At 39.4% G+C, this 20,337-nt stretch overlaps 6 protein-coding genes and 1 pseudogene across 6 annotated transcripts; all 7 read right to left on the reverse strand.

Moving 5' to 3' along the window:
- Window positions 1-1,461: 1,461 nt before the first annotated feature.
- On the reverse strand, window positions 1,462-3,223 carry LOC123995710 (dermatopontin-like). The gene is made up of 5 exons (XM_046299381.1): window positions 3,068-3,223; window positions 2,793-2,871; window positions 2,230-2,418; window positions 1,815-1,967; window positions 1,462-1,604 (listed from the first exon to the last, which is right to left on the reverse strand). Exons 1-5 carry the CDS (start codon window positions 3,123-3,125, stop codon window positions 1,559-1,561), a joined length of 525 nt encoding a protein of 174 aa, XP_046155337.1. The 5' UTR covers window positions 3,126-3,223; the 3' UTR covers window positions 1,462-1,558.
- Window positions 3,224-4,131: 908 nt separating this feature from the next.
- Window positions 4,132-5,167, reverse strand: LOC123995711 (mitogen-activated protein kinase 12-like). Its single transcript, XM_046299382.1, has 2 exons — window positions 4,908-5,167; window positions 4,132-4,312 (listed from the first exon to the last, which is right to left on the reverse strand). Exons 1-2 carry the CDS (start codon window positions 5,059-5,061, stop codon window positions 4,236-4,238), a joined length of 231 nt encoding a protein of 76 aa, XP_046155338.1. The 5' UTR covers window positions 5,062-5,167; the 3' UTR covers window positions 4,132-4,235.
- A 2,192-nt stretch (window positions 5,168-7,359) lies between these two features.
- On the reverse strand, window positions 7,360-9,120 carry LOC123995688 (dermatopontin-like). The gene is made up of 5 exons (XM_046299349.1): window positions 8,965-9,120; window positions 8,690-8,768; window positions 8,126-8,314; window positions 7,711-7,863; window positions 7,360-7,502 (listed from the first exon to the last, which is right to left on the reverse strand). Exons 1-5 carry the CDS (start codon window positions 9,020-9,022, stop codon window positions 7,457-7,459), a joined length of 525 nt encoding a protein of 174 aa, XP_046155305.1. The 5' UTR covers window positions 9,023-9,120; the 3' UTR covers window positions 7,360-7,456.
- A 356-nt stretch (window positions 9,121-9,476) lies between these two features.
- Window positions 9,477-10,539, reverse strand: LOC123995689 (mitogen-activated protein kinase 12-like). Its single transcript, XM_046299351.1, has 2 exons — window positions 10,280-10,539; window positions 9,477-9,682 (listed from the first exon to the last, which is right to left on the reverse strand). The coding sequence occupies exons 1-2, from the start codon at window positions 10,431-10,433 to the stop codon at window positions 9,606-9,608; spliced, it is 231 nt and encodes a 76-aa protein (XP_046155307.1). The 5' UTR covers window positions 10,434-10,539; the 3' UTR covers window positions 9,477-9,605.
- A 2,191-nt stretch (window positions 10,540-12,730) lies between these two features.
- On the reverse strand, window positions 12,731-14,494 carry LOC123994516 (annotated as a pseudogene).
- A 353-nt stretch (window positions 14,495-14,847) lies between these two features.
- Window positions 14,848-15,914, reverse strand: LOC123994517 (mitogen-activated protein kinase 12-like). The gene is made up of 2 exons (XM_046297200.1): window positions 15,655-15,914; window positions 14,848-15,053 (listed from the first exon to the last, which is right to left on the reverse strand). Exons 1-2 carry the CDS (start codon window positions 15,806-15,808, stop codon window positions 14,977-14,979), a joined length of 231 nt encoding a protein of 76 aa, XP_046153156.1. The 5' UTR covers window positions 15,809-15,914; the 3' UTR covers window positions 14,848-14,976.
- Window positions 15,915-18,105: 2,191 nt separating this feature from the next.
- On the reverse strand, window positions 18,106-19,868 carry LOC123994515 (dermatopontin-like). Its single transcript, XM_046297199.1, has 5 exons — window positions 19,713-19,868; window positions 19,438-19,516; window positions 18,874-19,062; window positions 18,459-18,611; window positions 18,106-18,248 (listed from the first exon to the last, which is right to left on the reverse strand). Exons 1-5 carry the CDS (start codon window positions 19,768-19,770, stop codon window positions 18,203-18,205), a joined length of 525 nt encoding a protein of 174 aa, XP_046153155.1. The 5' UTR covers window positions 19,771-19,868; the 3' UTR covers window positions 18,106-18,202.
- Window positions 19,869-20,337: the final 469 nt, after the last annotated feature.

Consider the following 20,337-nt stretch of genomic DNA (forward strand, 5'->3'; position numbering starts at 1 on the left):
AATGTCTAAAAACACAATTCCAGTTGGACACTATGGAGCATTGTGTGCAGGCCCGTGGCACAAATATCAATTTAATCCGTTTTAAATTCAGGCTGAAACACAACACATTTTGGGAAAAGTACGTTTTCAGCCACGTACATGGGTAATCTCAGTGTTTGAATAGGTGTGCTGAAAGGGAAAAGTTTAACAAAAATACACTAAATAACAGTATAACCTCTCAGGAATTGCATAACAGGATGGTTTTTGTATGCTAGAAATGTGGCCAAACTATTTTTATTTATTTACCTCTGTGTTACAGTGAGAACCATGGGTCAAGTGTAAATAGGTCAGGGGTTACTTGGCTGCTAGTTTGAAAAGAAACAGACACCATTGGGAAGATCTTTGAAAATGAAAAGGTTTAAATAGGTTAACTTCATAATGAATAAACCAAGAAACTACATTATGTACATTATGTACATCACAGTCCCACAAGATCGGTCCAAATATGACAGAGTTAGATGTTTTCCTAACAACCTGAAAGGTTTCAGAGCAATTTAAGCCCATCTGCCCAGATATACATTTTTACATTACCAATCAAACTGGGGGGAAATCACATTATCAGGTCAGTTTAGGACCGTTAGGCAGACTCGAGAGGACACAGCCACTAGGCAGACTAGAACAGCATACACTTTTCTCAATGGGTAGAAGCCCGACAGCAGTATCTCAGTAAATGCCTTAAAGGAGAAGTTTAGTATTTTACACCTTCTTGTTAGATGGATCCTCCCCGTGAAGGTTGTCTATGGGCCAGGAGAAACTGTAATCCATGGTTAAGATGTTTAAGAATTTAAGAAGCCTAATCATTTAAAGTTATGTCAAACCAAATAATTCAGTTAATTTGTCTATGGCTTTTTTAACAGTCACTGCATGCCCACATCGCTCCCATTGATTTTAAACCAGCAGAGGCTAAAGTTAGCTGAAGTTTGTAGTGGCTATTAGAAGAAAAACCAAACCATGTATTACAGTTTCTCCTGATCCATAGACTACTTACAGGGGCAGGAACCATCTAAAATGAAGTTGTAAAATACTGAACTTTCCCTTTAACCCCAACACTTTTTTTGGTGTATTTTCTTAAAACTGCATTGTTGGTTAAGCATTTCACTGTAAGGTCTACTACACCTGTTGTATTCAGTGCATGTGACGAATAAAATTGGATTTGATTTGACTAACTCTAACCCTAAACGTAACCATAGCAAGCTGTTGCATATCAACAGAGTTGCAGTTGATAGTCTGTTGATGGTTTGTTCCGCTGTAGATCATCTATTAGGGGATTATCCAAATAAAGTGTGACCCAATGTTTTAGTAATTATTGTCTGAGATAACCATTTGCCCTCCATTATAGTACTGTATAGATTTTATATCTTGACCAGAAACCAAGCATAATCAATCATTTAAACGTTAGTGCAGTGAAATGAAACACAATCATTTGATGCATGTATCTTTAATCATGAATTTCTTTCAAGATTATCAAGAGACAACAATGGATAAAATAATCTGATTGTAGGAAGAATCAGTTATAGATTCAGCATGACCTTCTGGTACAGTATTGGTATCGCCAGCGACGATCTCTGAAAGTACACAAGGCAAACATACATTTTGTTCCTGTTAGTTTTGTAGTCAATTCATCCTTTCCTGAAGCTTGTTTATTTCAACAGCAAGAATATGACACACAGATACCGTAGATACACACACACACACAGAGAGAGAGAGAGAAAATACTTGGAATCCGTTACATTAGCATACATTAGCATACAGTACCAATGAATAAGCATACTCACTCATGCTTGTTGTCATGGTAGCTTTCAGCTGCAATGAGGTAGGAATTTGGTGGGACATTAAGAGTGAAGGCCTCATCAAACCAATTTACGTAGTTGGTCCACTGGCAGGAATCAGTACAGAAGTTGCTGGCTCCACAGCAGGTGAACTTCCATCTGTATAAGGGTGGAAATGAGGTTTGAATTATGATATATGTTTTGTATTGACCTTGTAATTCACATTATAATAGGGTTGTTCAACAAAAACAGTACCTCCGTCAACCCTGTGTCACTTTTAGGATTTTACACCATTTAATCCCCAAATATCTCTAAATTTTACCATTATTGTAAAGCCCTAGTTATTTTGTTTGATTTGACAAAGTCATTTCTTGAAGATTTGTATTTATTTCATGTGAATAGTGATTAATTTACATCTCACCTTCTGTCCTCGTGCTTGTTGTCATGATAGCTGTTCATCCCTGTGATGACCTGGTGGCTTGGGCATTGGTAGTTGAAAGGTTTGTCGAAGTCATTTACGTAGGAGGATGTGAAGCAGTTAGTTGCTGAGTCAAACGTGGCTTTGCACCCAAAGTCCCAGAGACGGTCTTCATATTTGTTGTCATGCTCACTAAAATTGGAAAAATACATTACAATGCACAAATTAATAGTTGAATTTATACAAAAAAAAACATTTATGCAGGTTGTAGGTTTTATTGTTGCCCAACATATTTTGTCCGGAATGCAATTGCAATAACCTAAATCCAAAATACAGAGTTAAACTCTAATTTTAAACTCTTTAAATTTCTCAAAATGGAAAATTGCAAATCTGAATCAACAGCAACTCTGTTGATATGCAACAGCTTGCTAAGGGTTTGAGAAAGATTAGGTTAACTCAGCACCGCAGCAGCAAAATGCTCACTCTGATTTGGAAACCTGTGCTTGTGAGTCAGTGCAGAATTCAGGTTTTGGAGAAGATTGGTTGTATGGAACATAAGGAATCACCTCACTATGCGAGAGATGGATTGTCCTGATGGGCAATTAAAATCCAAAGGCTGGTCATAGCTGTTCTGCCAGCGGAGGTCTGCAACACACAAACAAAGGCACAATAAAAACTTAATTGATTACCGTAGTAATCAGCACCTCTTTCTCCTTTTTTAAAAGATTTCTGACCACACACATTGCTATTCGATTTAAATATTAAGTCCACATTTTGAGTTACTCTGCTACACATATGCTCAGGCTTTACTCCACAAACTCACATGTAACATAAAGCATACCTTTTCCGTTGACCAACACACCAGCAAGAAGCAGAATAAAGACGTTGGCTCTCGTCATGGCTTTTGAGGGGCCCAAACTAAAATCAGCAAGGTTGGTGCTCCATTTATAGACAGAGGTGATCTTTGTCCTTGCTGGACCTTAGGCCACGTACGTGGGTAATTCCAGTGTTTGAGCAGGTGTATTGTAGTCTAAAAAATATTTCAGTCAATTCACGTTATACTGAACAAACATGCAACCTGCAACAATTTCAACAACTGAGTTACAGTTAAGGAAATCAGTCAATTGAAATCCATTAGGCCCTAATCTATGGATCTCACATGATTGGGCAGGGAGCTCAGCCAAAACTGATCATTTTAGAGTGGCCTTTTATTTGTCATGTTTTGTCATATATTGTCTTGTCATTATGCTTTCCCTTCTGTTCGTTTCCCCCTGCTGGTCTTATTAGGTTCGTTCCCTTTTTCTATCCCTCTCTCTCCCCCTCCCTCTCTCTCTTCTCTCTATCGTTCCGTTCCTGCTCCCAGCTGTTCCTATTCCCCTAATCAATCATTTAGTCTTCCCACACCTGTTCCCGATCCTTTTCCCTGATTAGAGTCCCTATTTCTCTCCTTGTTTTCCGTTCCTGCCCTGTCGGATCCTTATCTATTGTTCACCGTGCTGTGTTTGTGTATCGCCCTGTCGTGTCGTGTTTCCCTCAGATGCTGCGTGGTGAGCAGGTGTCTGAGTCTGCTAGGTTCAAGTGCCTTCCCGAGGCAACCTGCTGTTCAAGATCGAGTCTCCAGTCGGTTCTCGTCATTACGAGTGGAAGTTGTGTTTTTTGATTGTATTTTACTTTACTGGATTAAAGACTCTGTTTTCGCCAAGTCGCTTTTGGGTCCTCATTCACCTGCATAACATTATTGATGAACATTTGATGTCTTAGCTTACAGTCATTCTCATGGTTTACGGGGAAGCAAGTAATCATTTCTTTCCCAGGGGCTCATTGGTTGGCTGTTACAGTAGTTCCACAATTACACAAGACTGACAATATCTTCAAAAATGTTTGTCAAAAAAATAAATTTATAATCAATAAACTACATTCTGTACATTGGATTCGCATTACATCTGTACAACAATACAACAATGCCTTATAATCATCATTGACAGGTATTGAGAGGTATGTGTGTACTCTCAGAGTGATGTCTCTTTGTGGTCCTTGGTCTCTGTTGCTGCAGGCCTGAAGGACAGAATCTCTGTGAATGTGTGACCTGTAGGAGATATCACAAGAAATGACTAATTAGTTACTCTGTAGACTCTATAGATTTTTCTTCCTCTTTCTTTCTCCCAAGCTGAACATGTTATCACACATCCATCTCCCTCATCATCGCTCTCCTTCTATCATGTGGAATAGCCAAAGGAATGTTTTTCCTTAAGCTCTCTTCCTAGGGAAAGAGACAACTAATCAGTTGCTGAATGCGTTCAACCAAATAGCATCTTCTGTATTTAACCCAACCCTCTTAATCAGAGCAGTGCAGGGGGCTGCCTTATTTAACATCCACATCATCAGCACCCAGGGAGCAGTTGTTGCCTTGCACATGGGCAGAATTGCATAATTTTCAACCTTGCCAGCTTGGGGATTTGAACCAACGACCTTTCAGGTACCTGCCCAATGGTCTTTACCTCTAGGCTACCAGCAACCTCATTCTCCATCTCTCCCCTTTTTTACTCTGCCTGTATCTCCTTCTTCTCTCTCCCTCCCTCCCTCCATCCATCCTCCCCAGCATATCTCTCTCTCTCCCATATCTTCCTCCTCCCTCCCCCGCTCTCCATCTCTTTCTTCAGCTTCCTCCAACCATCTCTCACGTTTCCACTGCTCCAGGAGCAGGTCTGTGTTGTCCATGGAGTGATCGTAGGGCTGGGCCTCAGTCTCCTCCTCTGGTTCTCTGAACTCGCTGAAAAAGGGCATGGCCAGCGCCTCCGACGCACTCACCCGCCTCTCAGGGTCCAGCAACAGCATGCGCTCCAGCACACACACCGCTGCCACACAGAGAGGTATACAGTGTCTCTAGCGGTGTTATGGTCAGAAGGACACTCCTGACAATAGTTAGAAACAGTTGCTGTTTTGTAAACCAGCAGGTATATCTCTCTAGTCACCCCCAAAACCAATTCTTTCTTTGGCCGCCTCTCCTTTCAGTTCTCTGCTGCCAATGACTGGAACGAACTACAAAAATCTCTGAAACTGGAAACACTTATCTCCCTCACTAGCTTTAAGCACCAACTGTCAGAGCATCTTACAGATTACTGCACCTGTACATAGCCCACCTATAATTTAGCCCAAACAACTACCTCTTTCCCAACTGTATTTAATTAATTAATTTATTTTGGTCCTTTGCACCCCATTATTTTTATTTCTACTTTGCACATTCTTCCATTGCAAAACTACCATTCCAGTGTTTTACTTGCTATATTGTATTTACTTTGCCACCATGGCCTTTTTTTGCCTTTACCTCCCTTCTCACCTAATTTGCTCACATTGTATATAGACTTGTTTATACTGTATTATTGACTGTATGTTTGTTTTACTCCATGTGTAACTCCATGTGTCGTTGTATCTGTCGAATTGCTTTGCTTTATCTTGGCCAGGTCGCAATTGTAAATGAGAACTTGTTCTCAACTTGCCTACCTGGTTAAATAAAGGTGAAATAAATAAATATTGCATACAGTCCATGCAACTTATTATGTGACTTGTTCAGCACATTTTTACTCCTGAACTTATTTAGGCTTGCCATAACAAAGGGGTTGAATACTTATTGACTCAAGACATTTCAGCTTTTCATTTTTTATGAATTTGCAAAAATGTCTAAAAACACAATTCCAGTTGGACACTATGGAGCATTGTGTGCAGGCCCGTGGCACAAATATCAATTTAATCCGTTTTAAATTCAGGCTGAAACACAACACATTTTGGGAAAAGTACGTTTTCAGCCACGTACATGGGTAATCTCAGTGTTTGAATAGGTGTGCTGAAAGGGAAAAGTTTAACAAAAATACACTAAATAACAGTATAACCTCTCAGGAATTGCATAACAGGATGGTTTTTGTATGCTAGAAATGTGGCCAAACTATTTTTATTTATTTACCTCTGTGTTACAGTGAGAACCATGGGTCAAGTGTAAATGGGTCAGGGGTTACTTGGCTGCTAGTTTGAAAAGAAACAGACACCATTGGGAAGATCTTTGAAAATGAAAAGGTTTAAATAGGTTAACTTCATAATGAATAAACCAAGAAACTACATTATGTACATTATGTACATCACAGTCCCACAAGATCGGTCCAAATATGACAGAGTTAGATGTTTTCCTAACAACCTGAAAGGTTTCAGAGCAATTTAAGCCCATCTGCCCAGATATACATTTTTACATTACCAATCAAACTGGGGGGAAATCACATTATCAGGTCAGTTTAGGACCGTTAGGCAGACTCGAGAGGACACAGCCACTAGGCAGACTAGAACAGCATACACTTTTCTCAATGGGTAGAAGCCCGACAGCAGTATCTCAGTAAATGCCTTAAAGGAGAAGTTTAGTATTTTACACCTTCTTGTTAGATGGATCCTCCCCGTGAAGGTTGTCTATGGGCCAGGAGAAACTGTAATCCATGGTTAAGATGTTTAAGAATTTAAGAAGCCTAATCATTTAAAGTTATGTCAAACCAAATAATTCAGTTAATTTGTCTATGGCTTTTTTAACAGTCACTGCATGCCCACATCGCTCCCATTGATTTTAAACCAGCAGAGGCTAAAGTTAGCTGAAGTTTGTAGTGGCTATTAGAAGAAAAACCAAACCATGTATTACAGTTTCTCCTGATCCATAGACTACTTACAGGGGCAGGAACCATCTAAAATGAAGTTGTAAAATACTGAACTTTCCCTTTAACCCCAACACTTTTTTGGTGTATTTTCTTAAAACTGCATTGTTGGTTAAGCATTTCACTGTAAGGTCTACTACACCTGTTGTATTCAGTGCATGTGACGAATAAAATTGGATTTGATTTGACTAACTCTAACCCTAAACGTAACCATAGCAAGCTGTTGCATATCAACAGAGTTGCAGTTGATAGTCTGTTGATGGTTTGTTCCGCTGTAGATCATCTATTAGGGGATTATCCAAATAAAGTGTGACCCAATGTTTTAGTAATTATTGTCTGAGATAACCATTTGCCCTCCATTATAGTACTGTATAGATTTTATATCTTGACCAGAAACCAAGCATAATCAATCATTTAAACGTTAGTGCAGTGAAATGAAACACAATCATTTGATGCATGTATCTTTAATCATGAATTTCTTTCAAGATTATCAAGAGACAACAATGGATAAAATAATCTGATTGTAGGAAGAATCAGTTATAGATTCAGCATGACCTTCTGGTACAGTATTGGTATCGCCAGCGACGATCTCTGAAAGTACACAAGGCAAACATACATTTTGTTCCTGTTAGTTTTGTAGTCAATTCATCCTTTCCTGAAGCTTGTTTATTTCAACAGCAAGAATATGACACACAGATACCGTAGATACACACACACACACAGAGAGAGAGAGAAAATACTTGGAATCCGTTACATTAGCATACATTAGCATACAGTACCAATGAATAAGCATACTCACTCATGCTTGTTGTCATGGTAGCTTTCAGCTGCAATGAGGTAGGAATTTGGTGGGACATTAAGAGTGAAGGCCTCATCAAACCAATTTACGTAGTTGGTCCACTGGCAGGAATCAGTACAGAAGTTGCTGGCTCCACAGCAGGTGAACTTCCATCTGTATAAGGGTGGAAATGAGGTTTGAATTATGATATATGTTTTGTATTGACCTTGTAATTCACATTATAATAGGGTTGTTCAACAAAAACAGTACCTCCGTCAACCCTGTGTCACTTTTAGGATTTTACACCATTTAATCCCCAAATATCTCTAAATTTTACCATTATTGTAAAGCCCTAGTTATTTTGTTTGATTTGACAAAGTCATTTCTTGAAGATTTGTATTTATTTAATGTGAATAGTGATTAATTTACATCTCACCTTCTGTCCTCGTGCTTGTTGTCATGATAGCTGTTCATCCCTGTGATGACCTGGTGGCTTGGGCATTGGTAGTTGAAAGGTTTGTCGAAGTCATTTACGTAGGAGGATGTGAAGCAGTTAGTTGCTGAGTCAAACGTGGCTTTGCACCCAAAGTCCCAGAGACGGTCTTCATATTTGTTGTCATGCTCACTAAAATTGGAAAAATACATTACAATGCACAAATTAATAGTTGAATTTATACAAAAAAAAACATTTATGCATGTTGTAGGTTTTATTGTTGCCCAACATATTTTGTCCGGAATGCAATTGCAATAACCTAAATCCAAAATACAGAGTTAAACTCTAATTTTAAACTCTTTAAATTTCTCAAAATGGAAAATTGCAAATCTGAATCAACAGCAACTCTGTTGATATGCAACAGCTTGCTAAGGGTTTGAGAAAGATTAGGGTTAACTCAGCACCGCAGCAGCAAAATGCTCACTCTGATTTGGAAACCTGTGCTTGTGAGTCAGTGCAGAATTCAGGTTTTGGAGAAGATTGGTTGTATGGAACATAAGGAATCACCTCACTATGCGAGAGATGGATTGTCCTGATGGGCAATTAAAATCCAAAGGCTGGTCATAGCTGTTCTGCCAGCGGAGGTCTGCAACACACAAACAAAGGCACAATAAAAACTTAATTGATTACCGTAGTAATCAGCACCTCTTTCTCCTTTTTTAAAAGATTTCTGACCACACACATTGCTATTCGATTTAAATATTAAGTCCACATTTTGAGTTACTCTGCTACACATATGCTCAGGCTTTACTCCACAAACTCACATGTAACATAAAGCATACCTTTTCCGTTGACCAACACACCAGCAAGAAGCAGAATAAAGACGTTGGCTCTCGTCATGGCTTTTGAGGGGCCCAAACTAAAATCAGCAAGGTTGGTGCTCCATTTATAGACAGAGGTGATCTTTGTCCTTGCTGGACCTTAGGCCACGTACGTGGGTAATTCCAGTGTTTGAGCAGGTGTATTGTAGTCTAAAAAATATTTCAGTCAATTCACGTTATACTGAACAAACATGCAACCTGCAACAATTTCAACAACTGAGTTACAGTTAAGGAAATCAGTCAATTGAAATCCATTAGGCCCTAATCTATGGATCTCACATGATTGGGCAGGGAGCTCAGCCAAAACTGATCATTTTAGAGTGGCCTTTTATTGATGAACATTTGATGTCTTAGCTTACAGTCATTCTCATGGTTTACGGGGAAGCAAGTAATCATTTCTTTCCCAGGGGCTCATTGGTTGGCTGTTACAGTAGTTCCACAATTACACAAGACTGACAATATCTTCAAAAATGTTTGTCAAAAAAATCAATTTATAATCAATAAACTACATTCTGTACATTGGATTCGCATTACATCTGTACAACAATACAACAATGCCTTATAATCATCATTGACAGGTATTGAGAGGTATGTGTGTACTCTCAGAGTGATGTCTCTTTGTGGTCCTTGGTCTCTGTTGCTGCAGGCCTGAAGGACAGAATCTCTGTGAATGTGTGACCTGTAGGAGATATCACAAGAAATGACTAATTAGTTACTCTGTAGACTCTATAGATTTTTCTTCCTCTTTCTTTCTCCCAAGCTGAACATGTTATCACACATCCATCTCCCTCATCATCGCTCTCCTTCTATCATGTGGAATAGCCAAAGGAATGTTTTTCCTTAAGCTCTCTTCCTAGGGAAAGAGACAACTAATCAGTTGCTGAATGCGTTCAACCGAATAGCATCTTCTGTATTTAACCCAACCCCTCTTAATCAGAGCAGTGCAGGGGGCTGCCTTATTTAACATCCACATCATCAGCACCCAGGGAGCAGTTGTTGCCTTGCACATGGGCAGAATTGCATAATTTTCAACCTTGCCAGCTTGGGGATTTGAACCAACGACCTTTCAGGTACCTGCCCAATGGTCTTTACCTCTAGGCTACCAGCAACCTCATTCTCCATCTCTCCCCTTTTTACTCTGCCTGTATCTCCTTCTTCTCTCTCCCTCCCTCCCTCCATCCATCCTCCCCAGCATATCTCTCTCTCTCTCCCATATCTTCCTCCTCCCTCCCCCGCTCTCCATCTCTTTCTTCAGCTTCCTCCAACCATCTCTCACGTTTCCACTGCTCCAGGAGCAGGTCTGTGTTGTCCATGGAGTGATCGTAGGGCTGGGCCTCAGTCTCCTCCTCTGGTTCTCTGAACTCGCTGAAAAAGGGCATGGCCAGCGCCTCCGACGCACTCACCCGCCTCTCAGGGTCCAGCAACAGCATGCGCTCCAGCACACACACCGCTGCCACACAGAGAGGTATACAGTGTCTCTAGCGGTGTTATGGTCAGAAGGACACTCCTGACAATAGTTAGAAACAGTTGCTGTTTTGTAAACCAGCAGGTATATCTCTCTAGTCACCCCCAAAACCAATTCTTTCTTTGGCCGCCTCTCCTTTCAGTTCTCTGCTGCCAATGACTGGAACGAACTACAAAAATCTCTGAAACTGGAAACACTTATCTCCCTCACTAGCTTTAAGCACCAACTGTCAGAGCATCTTACAGATTACTGCACCTGTACATAGCCCACCTATAATTTAGCCCAAACAACTACCTCTTTCCCAACTGTATTTAATTAATTAATTTATTTTGGTCCTTTGCACCCCATTATTTTTATTTCTACTTTGCACATTCTTCCATTGCAAAACTACCATTCCAGTGTTTTACTTGCTATATTGTATTTACTTTGCCACCATGGCCTTTTTTTGCCTTTACCTCCCTTCTCACCTAATTTGCTCACATTGTATATAGACTTGTTTATACTGTATTATTGACTGTATGTTTGTTTTACTCCATGTGTAACTCCATGTGTCGTTGTATCTGTCGAATTGCTTTGCTTTATCTTGGCCAGGTCGCAATTGTAAATGAGAACTTGTTCTCAACTTGCCTACCTGGTTAAATAAAGGTGAAATAAATAAATATTGCATACAGTCCATGCAACTTATTATGTGACTTGTTCAGCACATTTTTACTCCTGAACTTATTTAGGCTTGCCATAACAAAGGGGTTGAATACTTATTGACTCAAGACATTTCAGCTTTTCATTTTTTATGAATTTGCAAAAATGTCTAAAAACACAATTCCAGTTGGACACTATGGAGCATTGTGTGCAGGCCCGTGGCACAAATATCAATTTAATCCGTTTTAAATTCAGGCTGAAACACAACACATTTTGGGAAAAGTACGTTTTCAGCCACGTACATGGGTAATCTCAGTGTTTGAATAGGTGTGCTGAAAGGGAAAAGTTTAACAAAAATACACTAAATAACAGTATAACCTCTCAGGAATTGCATAACAGGATGGTTTTTGTATGCTAGAAATGTGGCCAAACTATTTTTATTTATTTACCTCTGTGTTACAGTGAGAACCATGGGTCAAGTGTAAATGGGTCAGGGGTTACTTGGCTGCTAGTTTGAAAAGAAACAGACACCATTGGGAAGATCTTTGAAAATGAAAAGGTTTAAATAGGTTAACTTCATAATGAATAAACCAAGAAACTACATTATGTACATTATGTACATCACAGTCCCACAAGATCGGTCCAAATATGACAGAGTTAGATGTTTTCCTAACAACCTGAAAGGTTTCAGAGCAATTTAAGCCCATCTGCCCAGATATACATTTTTACATTACCAATCAAACTGGGGGGAAATCACATTATCAGGTCAGTTTAGGACCGTTAGGCAGACTCGAGAGGACACAGCCACTAGGCAGACTAGAACAGCATACACTTTTCTCAATGGGTAGAAGCCCGACAGCAGTATCTCAGTAAATGCCTTAAAGGAGAAGTTTAGTATTTTACACCTTCTTGTTAGATGGATCCTCCCGTGAAGGTTGTCTATGGGCCAGGAGAAACTGTAATCCATGGTTAAGATGTTTAAGAATTTAAGAAGCCTAATCATTTAAAGTTACGTCAAACCAAATAATTCAGTTAATTTGTCTATGGCTTTTTTAACAGTCACTGCATGCCCACATCGCTCCCATTGATTTTAAACCAGCAGAGGCTAAAGTTAGCTGAAGTTTGTAGTGGCTATTAGAAGAAAAACCAAACCATGTATTACAGTTTCTCCTGATCCATAGACTACTTACAGGGGCAGGAACCATCTAAAATGAAGTTGTAAAATACTGAACTTTCCCTTTAACCCCAACACTTTTTTGGTGTATTTTCTTAAAACTGCATTGTTGGTTAAGCATTTCACTGTAAGGTCTACTACACCTGTTGTATTCAGTGCATGTGACGAATAAAATTGGATTTGATTTGACTAACTCTAACCCTAAACGTAACCATAGCAAGCTGTTGCATATCAACAGAGTTGCAGTTGATAGTCTGTTGATGGTTTGTTCCGCTGTAGATCATCTATTAGGGGATTATCCAAATAAAGTGTGACCCAATGTTTTAGTAATTATTGTCTGAGATAACCATTTGCCCTCCATTATAGTACTGTATAGATTTTATATCTTGACCAGAAACCAAGCATAATCAATCATTTAAACGTTAGTGCAGTGAAATGAAACACAATCATTTGATGCATGTATCTTTAATCATGAATTTCTTTCAAGATTATCAAGAGACAACAATGGATAAAATAATCTGATTGTAGGAAGAATCAGTTATAGATTCAGCATGACCTTCTGGTACAGTATTGGTATCGCCAGCGACGATCTCTGAAAGTACACAAGGCAAACATACATTTTGTTCCTGTTAGTTTTGTAGTCAATTCATCCTTTCCTGAAGCTTGTTTATTTCAACAGCAAGAATATGACACACAGATACCGTAGATACACACACACACACAGAGAGAGAGAGAGAAAATACTTGGAATCCGTTACATTAGCATACATTAGCATACAGTACCAATGAATAAGCATACTCACTCATGCTTGTTGTCATGGTAGCTTTCAGCTGCAATGAGGTAGGAATTTGGTGGGACATTAAGAGTGAAGGCCTCATCAACAATTTACGTAGTTGGTCCACTGGCAGGAATCAGTACAGAAGTTGCTGGCTCCACAGCAGGTGAACTTCCATCTGTATAAGGGTGGAAATGAGGTTTGAATTATGATATATGTTTTGTATTGACCTTGTAATTCACATTATAATAGGGTTGTTCAACAAAAACAGTACCTCCGTCAACCCTGTGTCACTTTTAGGATTTTACACCATTTAATCCCCAAATATCTCTAAATTTTACCATTATTGTAAAGCCCTAGTTATTTTGTTTGATTTGACAAAGTCATTTCTTGAAGATTTGTATTTATTTAATGTGAATAGTGATTAATTTACATCTCACCTTCTGTCCTCGTGCTTGTTGTCATGATAGCTGTTCATCCCTGTGATGACCTGGTGGCTTGGGCATTGGTAGTTGAAAGGTTTGTCGAAGTCATTTACGTAGGAGGATGTGAAGCAGTTAGTTGCTGAGTCAAACGTGGCTTTGCACCCAAAGTCCCAGAGACGGTCTTCATATTTGTTGTCATGCTCACTAAAATTGGAAAAATACATTACAATGCACAAATTAATAGTTGAATTTATACAAAAAAAAACATTTATGCATGTTGTAGGTTTTATTGTTGCCCAACATATTTTGTCCGGAATGCAATTGCAATAACCTAAATCCAAAATACAGAGTTAAACTCTAATTTTAAACTCTTTAAATTTCTCAAAATGGAAAATTGCAAATCTGAATCAACAGCAACTCTGTTGATATGCAACAGCTTGCTAAGGGTTTGAGAAAGATTAGGGTTAACTCAGCACCGCAGCAGCAAAATGCTCACTCTGATTTGGAAACCTGTGCTTGTGAGTCAGTGCAGAATTCAGGTTTTGGAGAAGATTGGTTGTATGGAACATAAGGAATCACCTCACTATGCGAGAGATGGATTGTCCTGATGGGCAATTAAAATCCAAAGGCTGGTCATAGCTGTTCTGCCAGCGGAGGTCTGCAACACACAAACAAAGGCACAATAAAAACTTAATTGATTACCGTAGTAATCAGCACCTCTTTCTCCTTTTTTAAAAGATTTCTGACCACACACATTGCTATTCGATTTAAATATTAAGTCCACATTTTGAGTTACTCTGCTACACATATGCTCAGGCTTTACTCCACAAACTCACATGTAACATAAAGCATACCTTTTCCGTTGACCAACACACCAGCAAGAAGCAGAATAAAGACGTTGGCTCTCGTCATGGCTTTTGAGGGGCCCAAACTAAAATCAGCAAGGTTGGTGCTCCATTTATAGACAGAGGTGATCTTTGTCCTTGCTGGACCTTAGGCCACGTACGTGGGTAATTCCAGTGTTTGAGCAGGTGTATTGTAGTCTAAAAAATATTTCAGTCAATTCACGTTATACTGAACAAACATGCAACCTGCAACAATTTCAACAACTGAGTTACAGTTAAGGAAATCAGTCAATTGAAATCCATTAGGCCCTAATCTATGGATCTCACATGATTGGGCAGGGAGCTCAGCCAAAACTGATCATTTTAGAGTGGCCTTTTATTGATGAACATTTGATGTCTTAGCTTACAGTCATTCTCATGGTTTACGGGGAAGCAAGTAATCATTTCTTTCCCAGGGGCTCATTGGTTGGCTGTTACAGTAGTTCCACAATTACACAAGACTGACAATATCTTCAAAAATGTTTGTCAAAAAAATCAATTTATAATCAATAAACTACATTCTGTACATTGGATTCGCATTACATCTGTACAACAATACAACAATGCCTTATAATCATCATTGACAGGTATTGAGAGGTATGTGTGTACTCTCAGAGTGATGTCTCTTTGTGGTCCTTGGTCTCTGTTGCTGCAGGCCTGAAGGACAGAATCTCTGTGAATGTGTGACCTGTAGGAGATATCACAAGAAATGACTAATTAGTTACTCTGTAGACTCTATAGATTTTTCTTCCTCTTTCTTTCTCCCAAGCTGAACATGTTATCACACATCCATCTCCCTCATCATCGCTCTCCTTCTATCATGTGGAATAGCCAAAGGAATGTTTTTCCTTAAGCTCTCTTCCTAGGGAAAGAGACAACTAATCAGTTGCTGAATGCGTTCAACCAAATAGCATCTTCTGTATTTAACCCAACCCCTCTTAATCAGAGCAGTGCAGGGGGCTGCCTTATTTAACATCCACATCATCAGCACCCAGGGAGCAGTTGTTGCCTTGCACATGGGCAGAATTGCATAATTTTCAACCTTGCCAGCTTGGGGATTTGAACCAACGACCTTTCAGGTACCTGCCCAATGGTCTTTACCTCTAGGCTACCAGCAACCTCATTCTCCATCTCTCCCCCTTTTTTACTCTGCCTGTATCTCCTTCTTCTCTCTCCCTCCCTCCCTCCATCCATCCTCCCCAGCATATCTCTCTCTCTCTCCCATATCTTCCTCCTCCCTCCCCCCGCTCTCCATCTCTTTCTTCAGCTTCCCTCCAACCATCTCTCACGTTTCCACTGCTCCAGGAGCAGGTCTGTGTTGTCCATGGAGTGATCGTAGGGCTGGGCCTCAGTCTCCTCCTCTGGTTCTCTGAACTCGCTGAAAAAGGGCATGGCCAGCGCCTCCGACGCACTCACCCGCCTCTCAGGGTCCAGCAACAGCATGCGCTCCAGCACACACACCGCTGCCACACAGAGAGGTATACAGTGTCTCTAGCGGTGTTATGGTCAGAAGGACACTCCTGACAATAGTTAGAAACAGTTGCTGTTTTGTAAACCAGCAGGTATATCTCTCTAGTCACCCCCAAAACCAATTCTTTCTTTGGCCGCCTCTCCTTTCAGTTCTCTGCTGCCAATGACTGGAACGAACTACAAAAATCTCTGAAACTGGAAACACTTATCTCCCTCACTAGCTTTAAGCACCAACTGTCAGAGCATCTTACAGATTACTGCACCTGTACATAGCCCACCTATAATTTAGCCCAAACAACTACCTCTTTCCCAACTGTATTTAATTAATTAATTTATTTTGGTCCTTTGCACCCCATTATTTTTATTTCTACTTTGCACATTCTTCCATTGCAAAACTACCATTCCAGTGTTTTACTTGCTATATTGTATTTACTTTGCCACCATGGCCTTTTTTTGCCTTTACCTCCCTTCTCACCTAATTTGCTCACATTGTATATAGACTTGTTTATACTGTATTATTGACTGTATGTTTGTTTTACTCCATGTGTAACTCCATGTGTCGTTGTATCTGTCGAATTGCTTTGCTTTATCTTGGCCAGGTCGCAATTGTAAATGAGAACTTGTTCTCAACTTGCCTACCTGGTTAAATAAAGGTGAAATAAATAAATATTGCATACAGTCCATGCAACTTATTATGTGACTTGTTCAGCACATTTTTACTCCTGAACTTATTTAGGCTTGCCATAACAAAGGGGTTGAATACTTATTGACTCAAGACATTTCAGCTTTTCATTTTTTATGAATTTGCAAAAATGTCTAAAAACACAATTCCAGTTGGACACTATGGAGCATTGTGTGCAGGCCCGTGGCACAAATATCAATTTAATCCGTTTTAAATTCAGGCTGAAACACAACACATTTTGGGAAAAGTACGTTTTCAGCCACGTACATGGGTAATCTCAGTGTTTGAATAGGTGTGCTGAAAGGGAAAAGTTTAACAAAAATACACTAAATAACAGTATAACCTCTCAGGAATTGCATAACAGGATGGTTTTTGTATGCTAGAAATGTGGCCAAACTATTTTTATTTATTTACCTCTGTGTTACAGTGAGAACCATGGGTCAAGTGTAAATGGGTCAGGGGTTACTTGGCTGCTAGTTTGAAAAGAAACAGACACCATTGGGAAGATCTTTGAAAATGAAAAGGTTTAAATAGGTTAACTTCATAATGAATAAACCAAGAAACTACATTATGTACATTATGTACATCACAGTCCCACAAGATCGGTCCAAATATGACAGAGTTAGATGTTTTCCTAACAACCTGAAAGGTTTCAGAGCAATTTAAGCCCATCTGCCCAGATATACATTTTTACATTACCAATCAAACTGGGGGGAAATCACATTATCAGGTCAGTTTAGGACCGTTAGGCAGACTCGAGAGGACACAGCCACTAGGCAGACTAGAACAGCATACACTTTTCTCAATGGGTAGAAGCCCGACAGCAGTATCTCAGTAAATGCCTTAAAGGAGAAGTTTAGTATTTTACACCTTCTTGTTAGATGGATCCTCCCGTGAAGGTTGTCTATGGGCCAGGAGAAACTGTAATCCATGGTTAAGATGTTTAAGAATTTAAGAAGCCTAATCATTTAAAGTTACGTCAAACCAAATAATTCAGTTAATTTGTCTATGGCTTTTTTAACAGTCACTGCATGCCCACATCGCTCCCATTGATTTTAAACCAGCAGAGGCTAAAGTTAGCTGAAGTTTGTAGTGGCTATTAGAAGAAAAACCAAACCATGTATTACAGTTTCTCCTGATCCATAGACTACTTACAGGGGCAGGAACCATCTAAAATGAAGTTGTAAAATACTGAACTTTCCCTTTAACCCCAACACTTTTTTGGTGTATTTTCTTAAAACTGCATTGTTGGTTAAGCATTTCACTGTAAGGTCTACTACACCTGTTGTATTCAGTGCATGTGACGAATAAAATTGGATTTGATTTGACTAACTCTAACCCTAAACGTAACCATAGCAAGCTGTTGCATATCAACAGAGTTGCAGTTGATAGTCTGTTGATGGTTTGTTCCGCTGTAGATCATCTATTAGGGGATTATCCAAATAAAGTGTGACCCAATGTTTTAGTAATTATTGTCTGAGATAACCATTTGCCCTCCATTATAGTACTGTATAGATTTTATATCTTGACCAGAAACCAAGCATAATCAATCATTTAAACGTTAGTGCAGTGAAATGAAACACAATCATTTGATGCATGTATCTTTAATCATGAATTTCTTTCAAGATTATCAAGAGACAACAATGGATAAAATAATCTGATTGTAGGAAGAATCAGTTATAGATTCAGCATGACCTTCTGGTACAGTATTGGTATCGCCAGCGACGATCTCTGAAAGTACACAAGGCAAACATACATTTTGTTCCTGTTAGTTTTGTAGTCAATTCATCCTTTCCTGAAGCTTGTTTATTTCAACAGCAAGAATATGACACACAGATACCGTAGATACACACACACACACAGAGAGAGAGAGAGAAAATACTTGGAATCCGTTACATTAGCATACATTAGCATACAGTACCAATGAATAAGCATACTCACTCATGCTTGTTGTCATGGTAGCTTTCAGCTGCAATGAGGTAGGAATTTGGTGGGACATTAAGAGTGAAGGCCTCATCAAACCAATTTACGTAGTTGGTCCACTGGCAGGAATCAGTACAGAAGTTGCTGGCTCCACAGCAGGTGAACTTCCATCTGTATAAGGGTGGAAATGAGGTTTGAATTATGATATATGTTTTGTATTGACCTTGTAATTCACATTATAATAGGGTTGTTCAACAAAAACAGTACCTCCGTCAACCCTGTGTCACTTTTAGGATTTTACACCATTTAATCCCCAAATATCTCTAAATTTTACCATTATTGTAAAGCCCTAGTTATTTTGTTTGATTTGACAAAGTCATTTCTTGAAGATTTGTATTTATTTAATGTGAATAGTGATTAATTTACATCTCACCTTCTGTCCTCGTGCTTGTTGTCATGATAGCTGTTCATCCCTGTGATGACCTGGTGGCTTGGGCATTGGTAGTTGAAAGGTTTGTCGAAGTCATTTACGTAGGAGGATGTGAAGCAGTTAGTTGCTGAGTCAAACGTGGCTTTGCACCCAAAGTCCCAGAGACGGTCTTCATATTTGTTGTCATGCTCACTAAAATTGGAAAAATACATTACAATGCACAAATTAATAGTTGAATTTATACAAAAAAAAACATTTATGCATGTTGTAGGTTTTATTGTTGCCCAACATATTTTGTCCGGAATGCAATTGCAATAACCTAAATCCAAAATACAGAGTTAAACTCTAATTTTAAACTCTTTAAATTTCTCAAAATGGAAAATTGCAAATCTGAATCAACAGCAACTCTGTTGATATGCAACAGCTTGCTAAGGGTTTGAGAAAGATTAGGGTTAACTCAGCACCGCAGCAGCAAAATGCTCACTCTGATTTGGAAACCTGTGCTTGTGAGTCAGTGCAGAATTCAGGTTTTGGAGAAGATTGGTTGTATGGAACATAAGGAATCACCTCACTATGCGAGAGATGGATTGTCCTGATGGGCAATTAAAATCCAAAGGCTGGTCATAGCTGTTCTGCCAGCGGAGGTCTGCAACACACAAACAAAGGCACAATAAAAACTTAATTGATTACCGTAGTAATCAGCACCTCTTTCTCCTTTTTTAAAAGATTTCTGACCACACACATTGCTATTCGATTTAAATATTAAGTCCACATTTTGAGTTACTCTGCTACACATATGCTCAGGCTTTACTCCACAAACTCACATGTAACATAAAGCATACCTTTTCCGTTGACCAACACACCAGCAAGAAGCAGAATAAAGACGTTGGCTCTCGTCATGGCTTTTGAGGGGCCCAAACTAAAATCAGCAAGGTTGGTGCTCCATTTATAGACAGAGGTGATCTTTGTCCTTGCTGGACCTTAGGCCACGTACGTGGGTAATTCCAGTGTTTGAGCAGGTGTATTGTAGTCTAAAAAATATTTCAGTCAATTCACGTTATACTGAACAAACATGCAACCTGCAACAATTTCAACAACTGAGTTACAGTTAAGGAAATCAGTCAATTGAAATCCATTAGGCCCTAATCTATGGATCTCACATGATTGGGCAGGGAGCTCAGCCAAAACTGATCATTTTAGAGTGGCCTTTTATTTGTCATGTTTTGTCATATATTGTCTTGTCATTATGCTTTCCCTTCTGTTCGTTTCCCCTGCTGGTCTTATTAGGTTCGTTCCCTTTTTCTATCCCCTCTCTCCCCCTCCCTCTCTCTCTTCTCTCTATCGTTCCGTTCCTGCTCCCAGCTGTTCCTATTCCCCTAATCAATCATTTAGTCTTCCCACACCTGTTCCCGATCCTTTTCCCTGATTAGAGTCCCTATTTCTCTCCTTGTTTTCCGTTCCTGCCCT

This window comes from Oncorhynchus gorbuscha, linkage group LG14, assembly GCF_021184085.1.
Source record: "Oncorhynchus gorbuscha isolate QuinsamMale2020 ecotype Even-year linkage group LG14, OgorEven_v1.0, whole genome shotgun sequence".
Classification (NCBI taxonomy): domain Eukaryota; kingdom Metazoa; phylum Chordata; class Actinopteri; order Salmoniformes; family Salmonidae; genus Oncorhynchus; species Oncorhynchus gorbuscha.

Excerpts from the sequence above, each read along its gene's own strand:
- LOC123995688 (XM_046299349.1), bottom strand. The coding sequence starts at position 9,022 with ATGACGAGAGCCAACGTCTTTATTCTGCTTCTTGCTGGTGTGTTGGTC. Across the intron at positions 8,769-8,964 it reads TGTGTTGGTCAACGGAAAAG|ACCTCCGCTGGCAGAACAGC; the intron begins GTATGCTTTATG and ends TGTGTGTTGCAG. Across the intron at positions 7,864-8,125 it reads AACAAGCACGAGGACAGAAG|ATGGAAGTTCACCTGCTGTG; the intron begins GTGAGATGTAAA and ends ACCCTTATACAG.
- LOC123995710 (XM_046299381.1), bottom strand. The coding sequence starts at position 3,125 with ATGACGAGAGCCAACGTCTTTATTCTGCTTCTTGCTGGTGTGTTGGTC. Across the intron at positions 2,872-3,067 it reads TGTGTTGGTCAACGGAAAAG|ACCTCCGCTGGCAGAACAGC; the intron begins GTATGCTTTATG and ends TGTGTGTTGCAG. Across the intron at positions 1,968-2,229 it reads AACAAGCACGAGGACAGAAG|ATGGAAGTTCACCTGCTGTG; the intron begins GTGAGATGTAAA and ends ACCCTTATACAG.
- LOC123995711 (XM_046299382.1), bottom strand. The coding sequence starts at position 5,061 with ATGCTGTTGCTGGACCCTGAGAGGCGGGTGAGTGCGTCGGAGGCGCTG. Across the intron at positions 4,313-4,907 it reads GCTCCTGGAGCAGTGGAAAC|GTCACACATTCACAGAGATT; the intron begins GTGAGAGATGGT and ends TATCTCCTACAG.
- LOC123995689 (XM_046299351.1), bottom strand. The coding sequence starts at position 10,433 with ATGCTGTTGCTGGACCCTGAGAGGCGGGTGAGTGCGTCGGAGGCGCTG. Across the intron at positions 9,683-10,279 it reads GCTCCTGGAGCAGTGGAAAC|GTCACACATTCACAGAGATT; the intron begins GTGAGAGATGGT and ends TATCTCCTACAG.
- LOC123994517 (XM_046297200.1), bottom strand. The coding sequence starts at position 15,808 with ATGCTGTTGCTGGACCCTGAGAGGCGGGTGAGTGCGTCGGAGGCGCTG. Across the intron at positions 15,054-15,654 it reads GCTCCTGGAGCAGTGGAAAC|GTCACACATTCACAGAGATT; the intron begins GTGAGAGATGGT and ends TATCTCCTACAG.
- LOC123994515 (XM_046297199.1), bottom strand. The coding sequence starts at position 19,770 with ATGACGAGAGCCAACGTCTTTATTCTGCTTCTTGCTGGTGTGTTGGTC. Across the intron at positions 19,517-19,712 it reads TGTGTTGGTCAACGGAAAAG|ACCTCCGCTGGCAGAACAGC; the intron begins GTATGCTTTATG and ends TGTGTGTTGCAG. Across the intron at positions 18,612-18,873 it reads AACAAGCACGAGGACAGAAG|ATGGAAGTTCACCTGCTGTG; the intron begins GTGAGATGTAAA and ends ACCCTTATACAG.